At 32.7% G+C, this 12579-nt stretch overlaps 1 protein-coding gene across 1 annotated transcript; it reads right to left on the bottom strand.

Moving 5' to 3' along the window:
• Positions 1 to 8221: 8221 nt before the first annotated feature.
• SKIP16 (SKP1/ASK-interacting protein 16) lies at positions 8222 to 11560 on the bottom strand. The gene is made up of 5 exons (XM_078986431.1): positions 11216 to 11560; positions 9873 to 10598; positions 9195 to 9413; positions 8820 to 8926; positions 8222 to 8463 (listed from the first exon to the last, which is right to left on the bottom strand). Exons 1-5 carry the CDS (start codon positions 11435 to 11437, stop codon positions 8385 to 8387), a joined length of 1353 nt encoding a protein of 450 aa, XP_078842557.1. The 5' UTR covers positions 11438 to 11560; the 3' UTR covers positions 8222 to 8384.
• Positions 11561 to 12579: the final 1019 nt, after the last annotated feature.

Below are 12579 nucleotides of genomic sequence, written 5' to 3'. Positions count from 1 at the left end.
GAAATGGCAAGTAGAGGCCTTAAAGCCAGAAAATGTGAAGAAAGAAGGGATAATACATTATACTGGTCTTTTACTTGATGATCCATGAGGATTAAATGTATTCAAGAATCGGCTATGGATTCCAAAGATTGGTGGATTAAGACAAAAGATTTTAGATGAAGCTCATAAGTCTAAGCTATCAATACATCCTGGTACAAGTAAAATGTACTATGATGTAAAAGTTGATTATTGGTGGCCTAGATTAAAGAAATACATTGGAAGATACGTAAAGGAATGCTTAGTATGCTTACAAGTCAAAGCAGAACACCAAAAGCCTTACGGAATTCCAAAAGTCTTAATGTTCACGTGTGGAAATGGGAAGTGCTATCCATGGATTTTATTACCAAATTTCCAAAGATTGCTAGACAAAACGATATTATTTGGTTATCGACCGATTTACTAAAAGCACATATTTTCTTGCCATGCGTGAAACAGCTCCAATGGAGAAATATGCACAAGTGTACTTGGATAAAATTGTTGCTAGACATGGTGTGCCACTAAAGATTACTTCCGACCGTGACACTCGCTTCACTTCTCATTTTTAGGCGATTATGCAACGTGAACTGGGATCTCGAGTTGCTCTCAGTACAACTTATCATCCCCAAACAGACGGTCAGACGGAGGGAACGATCCAAACAGTAGAAGATATGCTTCGTGCATGTGTCGTGGAGTTCAGTGGTAACTAGGACAAGTACTTACCTCCTATCGAATTTTCATATAATAACAGTTACCACGCTTCAATCAAAATGCCACCATATGAATCACTATATGGACGTACATGCCATACTCCATTATGTTGGCGTAAGGTAGGAAAAAAAAATCCTTAGAGGCCCTAAATTGATTCAAGATACCACTGACAATATTCAAATTGTACGAGAAAGAATGAAAGCGGCCCGGGATTGACAAAAGTCCTATGCAGAAAGGATGAGACGACCTATAGAATTCTAGGTGGGTGATTTCATAATGATGAAGGTATCCCCATGGAAAGGCATTATGCGATTTGGAAAGAAATGAAAACTAAGTCCTAGATTTGTTAGTCAATTCAAGATCATCCAGAGAATTGGTAAAAAAAGTATACCGCTTGGAATTGCCTGAAGATTTGGCAGGTATTCATGATGTGTTTCATGTGAGCTATCTGCATAAATGTTTAAGCATATATGATGAAACGGTTTCGTTATCCGAGGTTAAAAGTAGATAATAAGTTAAGATATGTAGAAGAGCGTGAAGAGATCGTAAACGAAAAAACGACTAATCTACGTAATAAATAAGTGGAATTGGTGCTTGTCAAGTGGAAACACCATAGAGACCCAAATTATACTTGGGAAAATAAGAATGAGATAAGAACGAAATATCCCCATTTGTTTTAATTGATGTAATTTCGAGGATGAAATCCTCAAAAGGAGAAGATATTTGTAACATATACGTTAATAACCTTGTTCGATTATCGTGTTTTGTAAAGCTTATTAGCTTAAAATTAATAATATTATATTTTTTGAGCGTTGAGTTCTAACAAGATAGTTTTTATGAGATTTGAAGTAAAACTATGTTTAGAATCACTCAAAATGTATTGGAAATCTTATAAAATTTTGATCAAAAGTCAACTATCAAAATTAACAAAAATATAAAGTTTTAAATAAATAAAAACCATGTTATTGAAAGTTGTAGATTATCTCATTATAAGCATTTAGGCAAAAACGTCATTGAAATCCGAGTTATAACGAACAAGTTATGATCAATCGAAGATCCACGACAAAACCGGCAAAACACTATTTAGCGTAAAAAGTGAGTTTTCAATAAATTACTTTTTAGCTTTAGTGATCTAAATGAAAGTCATAGTATTCGTTAAACCGAGAATTTTCATAAAAAGAACGTCAAAATCTGACTTCGTATGAGGAAGTTATGATTTTTCTAAGTTTCAGTATAGTAGTATACAGCTAAAAACTCGAAATAAAAATTGAGTGATTTTTAGCCGACACAACCTAAACGAGAATCGAAGGTCTCGTCAATAGTAGTACAACGGCAAAAATACAGATGAAAATGGACGTCGGATGAAGAAGTTATGAACTTTTATCGGATTTTCCTATCCTTGTTTGTTAAAAATGATGATATTAAAAATAAAGTCAAAATTAGCCAACGGAGTCTAAAGGAAAGTTGTAGAGTATAATCTCGCCAACGTGTGCATATAAATAACATCGAAAGCGGAGCTTGTATGCGAAGGTTATGAATTTTTTAAAATCGGGGCACAAAAACCGAGAATTTTCGTAAGGACTAGGCCAAGGTTCGGCCACGTCACCCGCTCCTCGCAGGCACCCCGTGTCTGATGTGCGTCGTATTCTTCTCGAGTCCGAAACGCAACCTAACCAGCTGCTGACGCATGTTGCGTCGGTGGCCATCCCGAGATCCGATGCTTGGCCCCTCGCATACGAGTCGCGTACCCCTCCCCCTCGCCCTCGTTGCTACCGCGTGTCCCTCCTTCCCCCCTTCGGCCGAAGCCTCGCCCTATATAAAGTGAGGTGCGAACCTTCTCGATTTTGTTTGGAAATTTCACACTTTTTACCCCTAAACTCATTTTAAAGCTATTCTAACATCCACCGAAGTCCCGGGAACCTACCTAACACCCAAAGAACGTCCCGAAGTGCCCGAAGACCTGGAGAAATTTATCTTTTTGGTTTAAAACTCAACCCTCGCAAGACCCAGTTTTTAATAAAGCTTTCGGTTTTCATTGAAGAGAGTTATTTATAGAAACGAAGTGCTGCTCAAATTACCATTTTAACCTCCAGTTATTTCACGGTGAGTTCAAATTATAGGAACAATTATATGTTATGTGTTATATGTGCAATGTGCTTTCCCGTGTTATTATGATAATGGAGCTATACATTTAACCATGAAGTGAATGAAGCATCACTTTGGTACTGGTATGTATCCTTTGACCATGAAGTGAATGAGTAAGCATCACTTTGGTATTGGCAGAATGCTAGATAGGGTTTAAAGTCTATATATTCTAGCAAAATGATAATCTAAAATTGTATTTTCCGTGCCACTTGGGCTGAAGTCTTATTGATGTATATGAAGTCGAAATCGTTGTATCTCATTGATTGTAAATCTTTAAATCAAATCATTTGTTGATATGGAAAGTTTGTCACATGATTCACATATGCCTTTGTTGTTATTTGTTCCTCTTTGCTTCTGTCATATTGGTATATATATATATATATATATATATATATATATATATATATATATATATATATGTGTGTGTGTGTGTGTATATATATATATATATATATATATATATATATATATATATGGCATTACATTATATTGTATCTATTTTTAAATTCACTAAGTATCACCGCTTATCCCTTTCAGTGTTTAACAATTGCAGGTAATAAGCATCCATTATAGACACATACTGTTGGAATATTTAGAATATTTGATAATATTACTTTTGTATTTAGTGATCATGTATGTATAAAATTATAATTTCATGGGTAGTTATGTAATATACTAAAAACTTAGTCGGTTTGTATCCAGTCTTTTGTAATTAAACTATCAATGTAAAATATTATTTATTAATATGCATGTAGCATGTTTTGGAGTAATATGATGTAGTTTTAGAGAGGAGTTCTCTCAAATAGTCAAAGCCGCACCAAAAAATAATACAAAAAAAATACAAATCATACTATAAAATGATAAAAACCGCTCCGAAAAATGCAAACAGCACAAAAAATCATCCCACCGGAATCCACCCTTAAACCGCCATAATCTCTACCACCTGTTTGTTGTCGATAACAGAAGAATCACCAAGTCACACCACTTTTATTGTTATTAACCACCGTCAAGCATCTATACATTGACCTCCTTTACAACCGAGCAAAAACCGCCACCAGTTGACACCATCGTCATCTGCCCTACCTTAGCCAAAAACCACCATTACAGCCACGAATAACACCCAACATCCCCAGTTACCATCGTTTTTCACAGTCCTTACCATCTTTATTCCTTGAAAACAACTCCTAAATCTTCATGAGTTTGCTTCTCTTCTAGTTAAACATCTCGCCATCTCGGGCCACCCTTATACCACATGCCATCTCCACCAAGAACCACCGAGAACACCGCCAACAGAGCCCCTACCTTTGTGGGGAACCATCCACGCACCACCATATCCTACATATTTCAGATCCATCATCCTTATTCCACCTTAAACAAACCAAACGTAAATCAGTAAAAGAAACAAAAAACAAACAAAAAACAAAAATTAGTTTATCTGCGTACCTGCCATCTCCACCACTAACCATCGTGAACACCGGCTACAAATGTTGTGCCTTTGCCGAGAACCATCCAAGCACCACCATCTCCTACATATTTCCGATCAACCAACTTATTTCACCTTAAACAAACTAAACATTAATCAAGAAAAAAAAATAAGGAAGAAAAAAAGAGATATGCTTCTTGTGTTGTCCGTAAAAGGGGGAAAACACATACTTTTAGAGGAAAATGAAAATATAGGAGGAAAATGAAAATATAGAAGGGAAATAAAAAATTCGATGGATCAACCAATTTGTAGCTTGCTTGAACATGAAAATTTTGAACGAAATTTGGAGGGCTCTTGCAAAAAATGAAAATTTCGAATGAAATTTTTAGAGAAAAGATTAATGGTACAGTCCGATGTTTTTAGTGAGATTTTTTTTTGTGCGGATCAATGTTTTATAGTGCGAATTATTTTTTGAGACGACTGTAATTTTTTTTTTGGTGCAGTTTCCATGTTATTTTTTTGGTGCGGTTTTGTGAAACCACATCAGAAAACTCTTTAATGGTGCGATGTTGGGAAACTGCACTAACAAAGCTATTTTTTGCGGCGGTTGAATTGTTTTTTGGTACGGTTTCCACATTATTTTTTGGTGCAGTTTTGAAAAACCGCATCAGAAAATGCTTTAATGGTGCGATTTTGGGAAACCACACTAACAAAGCTATTTTATGGTGCGGTTCTCTTATTTTTTAATGTTGTAGATATTTAATAAGATGGTTTTTAGAAAGCACCGCATCAAAAAATAAAAATCACTCGCACTATTAAATGACTTGTGTACTAGTGTGTTTTCTGCAATATAGAAGAAAAGGAAAATGAGAGAGAGAGAGAGAGAGAGAGAGAGAGAGAGATATTGTGGGCTCCTTTTTCTTAAAATTGTTAAAATATAAAAGGTAGTGAGCTGACATAAGGGTAACCAAGTTACCTCTTCGTTTTTCCCTAACATATTGGATCCGACAAAATCAATCTATTCCTTTAAAAGACATGAAAATAATATAAGAGACTAAATTGGTCAACACTAAAAAGTTTTTGTGTTATATGTGTCATTTTCCCAATAGTTTTATTAGATATATAGTATGATCTGTAAATTATAGTATATGTTTGGTTGGTGGTGAGGGTCATGTAGAACATAGGAGTATATATTTCTATTAAGTCTATAATAAATAGAAAACAATGTGGTTTACTAAGCTTTGGTTCGATTTTGGTAATGGTAAACGTTGTTGATGGGTGTTTGCGATTGTGGTGGTGAATTGTGTTTGAAGTGGTCGGAGGTTTTTCTAACGGCTTAAATAGTTTGTTGCGTGTATATGACTTTAACCTTGGCTTCCGATCTACCTGCAAAATAAGGTTATAGGAGATTATAATGTTATTTTTTTAAATAAAAATTAGAGTATATACCTTACGATTTGATAACATGCTTTGAATGCAAGGGAATTATGTTTTTTAAATAGTTTATGACATTAACCCTTCTTATAAATGGGTGGAAGGAATTCACGTATCATTCTTTCTTTTTTCTTTTGCCATTATTATATATTTGAAATAAATTTAAAATTAAAAAACTAACTATTAGTGAGAAATTAAAGATTATTCAAATTTAATTATTTTATTTTATTTCATTTCATTTCCCAACAACTAAATATATTTCCAAACACTTTTGACAATCTTATAACAAACCAAACATCTCTAACTATCTTTCATTTCGGATAAAATATAATCTGGTTAACCAATTCTTATTTCTAGTATCCTAATAATATCTTAAAAAGCACGTGTACAAATACCATAAAAACATTGATCTCATGAAGACAATGTTACAAATACATATTAATATATACTATTAAGAACTTGATATGCTTACAACCCGTCATATATTTTTTTTTATTATACAAGGTTTTAATTTCTTTGTTGTAAGGAACACTAGTTATAATATGAAAAATTCCTTCATTTGAGAAAATTACTAAACTAGTAATTTTTCGTAATGACTTATCCATTTTTAATGAAAAATTAACAGTTGTCCCAAAATAGTCCCGCAAACCGTAGACAATTAGGATCGTTTACGGTCAACCCTTGGTTGACTAAGGTCAAACCTTTGTTGACTATTCTTTCGGGCAATGGTTACTGTTTCTTGGACTGTCTACTATTTCAGGCCCATTGGCTTAGAACATATAAAGTTATAATTTTTTATTTTCGTCATTTTTATGTGTTTGAAGCTAGGAAAACTTTTTCAATAGAGCCTTCAATTTCAAATCTTCGACTTTTTTTCTTATTTAGGATGAGATTTAATAGATAGTTTTTTGGGAAAAAAAATAACAAAACCATAGGCTTCATAAGAAACCTAAGGTGTACAAGCATTTACTGCACAAAACGTGCAACAAATGCTTGTACACCGTAGGTTTCTTAATAACCTACGGTTTTTGTAATTTTGTTTGTTTGTAACTCATTGCAATATATACCGGGTACGAAATAGTAGTGAAAATTCATGAATTATTAGTCAACTTCTATCAAATAATAGTATAAAATAAAATAATAATAATAATAATAATAATAACCCTAAAACCGTAGACCATTTGACCGAAACAGTAGACCATTTATGGTCTACGGTTTGGGATATAGTAGATCAATGAGAGGAAACAATAGACCGTAAAAGGATTCTTTATATACCTAACATGAAGCCTTATACCAATAATACGAAATAGTTGACGGTTTTAATGGCCTACGCTTTCGGTAGCTATTTTTAGACAAATGCTAGTTTTTGGCCAAAAACTAAAAAATTATTAAGATATTTGACTAAATTAGTTATTTTCTTAAGACATTTTACATATTTATGTAATGACCAAACATTTTTCCAAACTATACTTTAATAAAATAGCATCAATAAGAGGAGAACTTGTTTCTTTAGTTTTTATTTTAAATAAATAAATAAATAAAAATATGTAGCGTTGGTGAGCCTAGCATGTTATCTTTAGCCACAAAAACACTTCTTGTAATTATCATAGAGGGGTGTGAGATGCATTTTTGTATTAAAAGAAAAAATATTTTTTTTTTATAAAAATAAGGTTGAAACATTTAAATGGTCAAAAAACTAGTCAATTGCCCACTTTTCTCAATTTTCTCTCTTCTCTCCTCCCACTACCTACCATATCTGCTTGGCCTTAGAGAGAGCCAAGAGGCGGTGTTTGGGGGTGTTCCATGCATTGGAAGCGAGAACAACTCCATGCAGCCTTAATGTTTTAGTTTAACTATTACTACTTTTGTTATATGTAATGATGAAGAAAATATTATAAGTGTATTACACAACTAAAAAAAAGAAGAAAGAGAAGTAAACAAAGAGGTTAAAATTGTTCCTAGGTTGACTTTCAGGATAAGGACATCAACATGCAATCAAATTCTATCATCTCCAACAACAAAAAAATCTTTCGAAGTAGTGATTATAAAAATAATCCAAAATTTGTATCGATTTATCTCTTAGATTAAAACATATTATGAAAAAAATGAGTTAACCCCTTATACCCTTTATCATTTTCAGTTAAAATAAAAGACGTAAAAATTGAAAAAATATATTTTTTTAAATAGATGAATCAAAACATAAGCTGAAATATCACCTCCCATAACCTTTGTAGAATTTATTTGGACCCAAAGAGAACGAAAATCATCTCCTTGAAAATTTCCAACTTTGTACAATATATGATGAAGTAACATACATTGTAGATTATTAACCAAATGACAGAAATAGCCATCATCGTTTTAAGTAAACCATGTAGGCTAAAATGAACAATCGGTTAAGCAACAATCATAAAGGAGCATATATATGTAATTTCGCTAAAAAAAACCTCCAATAGTTGCCATTCTAATCTAAAATAATCACATGGACAATCAAAATATCAAAAATTATTCCAAGGTTCTCACATCATTGATTAATAGAAATCATTGTGGATTTTAAGCACACAAATATCTTTGTTTGTTTTTAAAGAAGGTAGATAGTATGCGATGCATTACATGCATTACATAATATGAACATATTTTCATGGACAACACTTTGGAATTAGAAGATGTATTCCGGCAACAAAAGAGGAAATTTAGCAACTTCAGCATCAAAGGTACTTCCTTTCGGATCTGCCAATCTACAAACACAATGTGCAAATCATTATTATACTTCCTTTGGAAAACTTAATTATTATTATTATTTTTCTTTTTTTAAAAAGTTAAAATGAACAATTAAATAGTAGTACCCGCTTTTAATGTTCTTTTATACTTCTTTTGAACGTTTAGAAAACATTTTTCCCGGCTACTCCAGGAGCAAAATATAGAAAAATGAACAAATTTGTTTTTGTCTTTAAAGAAATGGTACTAGAGTTGTTGGATAATAATGTATTCCATGACAAAATGAAATGAAAAATTAAAAACATGGAAATTCCAATCAAATGTAATGTATTTTATACATAAAAACAAATATTGCAAGAATTTTCTTTATACAAACCTTCCGGGGACAAATGTGAAAGAACCTTCGATAGATCCCCGAGACGATGCGGACATCGTGCAACTCTCGTAAACAAATTCTTTCTCCCCAGGTCGTAATAGTGGAAACTGTAAATAAATAAACTAACTTTTACATTCTAGAAACATATAGAAGCCTTTTTCAAAGTGTCGTTTACTTTCTACTTTCTAGGGTTGACATGTTTTTTTTTTTTTTAAATTGTGTTTCGACTTGTATTTTGTACTTTGACAAGCTTAATTTATTCACTTTTTTTTGCGTTTCCTTTCTCCTTGCTAGATTCTTGGATCTTCACTTTTAATTAAAATAAAGTTTAAGTAAAGACCCTTGATCATAATATAACATTTTAAGGATGAATACCTGGCCTATCACAGCTTCTCCATTGATATCTGCAACAACATGATCATTTGCTTTGATGATCCAATGTCTCCAATAGAGTTGACATGAATTGAAGGACATTCCATGGATAAAACATCCCTCGGGTTTAAGAGACATACGAATTGAATAAGCAAACATGTATTTCTCTTTTTCTTGCACAAGGTCACTGAACTCAGGCACAAATACAGCAGAAGCACGAACCTAAATGACCATTTTACCCTTTATATACTAGCTGTTTGATTTGTTGCTTTAAAGTTGAGCATAAGTAAGAAACTACAGCAAGGGGTTGTTTCTTTTTTCTCATGGGTAATGATGTTTGTCTGGATACAATGTTGTATACATAAAGGCTGTTTCTAAATTACAGAATATGACGATTTTACCCTTGCATTCCAGACAAACGATTTTCACAATATTTATCGATTTTAACTTGAGAGGAGTTTGGAGGAAAAAAGAAGAAGTGCAAAAAGGTAAAGGGTTGGTATCTTAATTCATTAAGCCATGTTTTTTTTGGCTTAACCCATTAAGTTATTCTGTCCGGATTAAGTCAAAAAGAAACAACCATGTATAACTATCCAGATTACATGCATAACCCATTAAGCCCATTTTGTCTGGATTAAGCCACACTTTTAATAAGTTCATTAAGTCAAAAAGAAACAGCACCTGAACACCACCTGTAGTGGCTGAAGAACAAAGGGGAAGTTGTTCAGGGAACAAACTAATGCTTCTAATATTTCCTTCTTCACGAACTTTAATATATCCAGTTTCAAGGCGATGAACATGTTCTTCCAACCATAACAACATACCATCTTGTTGAAAACAACTTTTGGAATCATGAATTGAAGTTATCAATCCATTCGGAACACACGGCATCATCTCTCGACTCACTAAAAGATTCTTGGTGCCAACATAGAGTTGACCCTCTTCACAATCAAGAAAAAAGATCTTCTCAATGTAAGTAGAAGAAGTTGCCACAACAATGTACTTGTGTTTACTAAATCCAAGATGGCGTACAATATCATTCGTCTCTTTGATTATAAGATCTAATGGCAACAAGAAAACATTCACGAGATATTCATAGAAAGAGTAACCTCCGATTAAACCACATAGATTTTGAAGTCTATTTGTACTTCCTCTTGATGAAGGACTACATTGTTCTTGTCCATCACAAAATCGGTAGAGGACCCTTGTGGGAAGAGGGAGTTTTACTTTCAAACACTTTTCTAACTTGTTTATTTCATCTTCAGAAGCACCCTTACGAAGGGTGGGTAACACCTCTGGGAAATTTTTTGTTAACCATGTTTTGATTCTGTCCCAAATATCTTTCACTCGTTTAACAAGAGACCATGGGTACATACCATAAGCTTCCCTCCATGCCCCATAAGCTGCCTAACATTTTAAAAGAAAACAAAATTAAACATAGTGATCATATAATAGGCGTCAAGCAAACTCCATAAAACATTCGCGTATATATCATGATTGCTACCCATTCATTGAAGACTTGATTGAAACAAAAAACAAAACAAAACAAGAGGGCCTTCATACAAATAATTTCCTTGAAATCACATATCCAAATAACCCCAAATGTGAGGGTTAGCCGTATAACACCAGATTTGGGGTTATTTGGATATGCCATTTCAAGGAAATTATTTGTATGAAGGAGTTATATGGCTAACCCTCACATTTCATATACATTTGACAATTAAGTTCCCTCTATTCATTTTCAATTTCAAAACTGATGTGTATTTGTTACAAATATGACACCAATTTTTTACAACTTGAGCAATATGATGACATATAAAGTAATCAACCAAATTTTCCCCCAAATTTATCACGAACCACAGAAAACCTAGCTAAGGTTTAGGCCAATTTTTTGTTAGATAACAGAAACGATTTTCTTTAATTTCACATCAAAAGCATAGAGAACCCGACAATCAAACAGATTGAGTATCCCTATTCACTGTGAATCTAAAACAAAACGTGGAACTGATATTCACTGATCTAACCTTAAAAGTGGGACATTGATTGCCCAAAGGATCAATAGGGGAAGAGAGTTTCAGTTCTTGCGCACAGAAAGACGCCCATAGAGATTCATCCGAAGCCCAATCTTTGAAGCGTTTGTTGACACATGCAACAGCTGCTGCATCAGAAGGTCCGAGTTTCGATACAATAACGTGAATAGCTAAGCCACCGATAATCTCTAACCCTGTCGGTTGTTTCGTGGCCATAGTTATCGATCACAATCTGCAAACTGGAAAGGATTCTCAACGAAAGGGATAGATACGGACTACGGGACTAGTGACTCGACATGTCTAGAAATTCGACACGAAAATAGAAATTCGACATCATACTTTTTTTTTTTTCTTTTTTTCTCTTTTTTTGAACGGTAGAAAGTTTTTAACTAAGCCCACCCACGGTCACTAAGACTAACAGGAGGGATACATGATTATCATGTTGATATATATGATTTTTTTTTGGTATAGATTTAATGTTGTATTTATTTTTGTCTTATGGACTATCTGTGTTGTGTAGATCACACGCAGATATTAGTTTTCGCAGATTGTTTTTTTTTTTTTTTTTTAAAGATTGCAGACCAAAAAATATATGTGCGCCTTCTTTTTGATGCAGATGTGGACCAGAGTCTTCTAACATCTTCTAACTTAAAAAAACAAATATATTTTTACTTTTTTAAGTTTTTTTTAATTTATATTTTTTCCAACTTTATTAATGATAAACATTTTGAAAAAAAATTACAAAACTTGAAAAAAAAAACACATTCGACGATACAAATATAATATTTTTGACAAATTCATAAATAAATATTTGTTATAATAATATTCGTTAAAGTTGTTTATATAAATATGAAAAAAAAAAATCATAATATATATTCTTATATTTTTTGCCAAATTTTGTAAAACATTATTTAATACAGTATCGTTAATTTCTCGAGAAAATATTTGTTGTACGTTTTTAATGGATTTAATTTAAAAAATTGAAGTTTATTTCCATCCATTTATGTATCAAATTCTTTGATCGCTAATTATAATGTTTACTTATAATTTTGCGACCAAAGTTATTGATTTTTTATCAAATACATACGTTAGTTCATACCATTTTTATTTTTATTTTTTATACAATAATACATAAAAGTTGATCTAGATTTGTTATTTATTTATAACAAAGTCATAAAAATATATTTAAAAAAAATCATAAATGGTCCTGTGGTTTCCCAAAATCTGAAGTTTAGTCCCTGTGGTTTAAAAACTTCATAGATGGTCCTTGTGCTTTCTAAACTTTTGACAGATGGTCTTTATCCCTTACACCGTTAGAACCCCGCCGTTAACTCCTATTTCATTAAAATAATATAAGG

Source organism: Lactuca saligna, chromosome 3 (genome assembly GCF_052625555.1).
Source record: "Lactuca saligna cultivar CGN05327 chromosome 3, ASM5262555v1, whole genome shotgun sequence".
In the NCBI taxonomy this organism is placed as follows: Eukaryota; Viridiplantae; Streptophyta; class Magnoliopsida; order Asterales; family Asteraceae; genus Lactuca; species Lactuca saligna.
The sequence above is the reverse complement of the archived record's forward strand: the minus strand, read 5'-3'. Positions and strand labels throughout refer to the sequence as shown.

What these genes read in the sequence shown, in the direction of transcription:
- SKIP16 (XM_078986431.1), bottom strand. Translation starts at nt 11,437, where the DNA reads ATGGCCACGAAACAACCGACAGGGTTAGAGATTATCGGTGGCTTAGCT. An exon ending in ATCAATGTCCCACTTTTAAG is followed by an intron (nt 10,599 to 11,215) that starts GTTAGATCAGTG and finishes TTAAAATGTTAG; the next exon opens with GCAGCTTATGGGGCATGGAG. An exon ending in CCACTACAGGTGGTGTTCAG is followed by an intron (nt 9,414 to 9,872) that starts GTGCTGTTTCTT and finishes ATGGTCATTTAG; the next exon opens with GTTCGTGCTTCTGCTGTATT.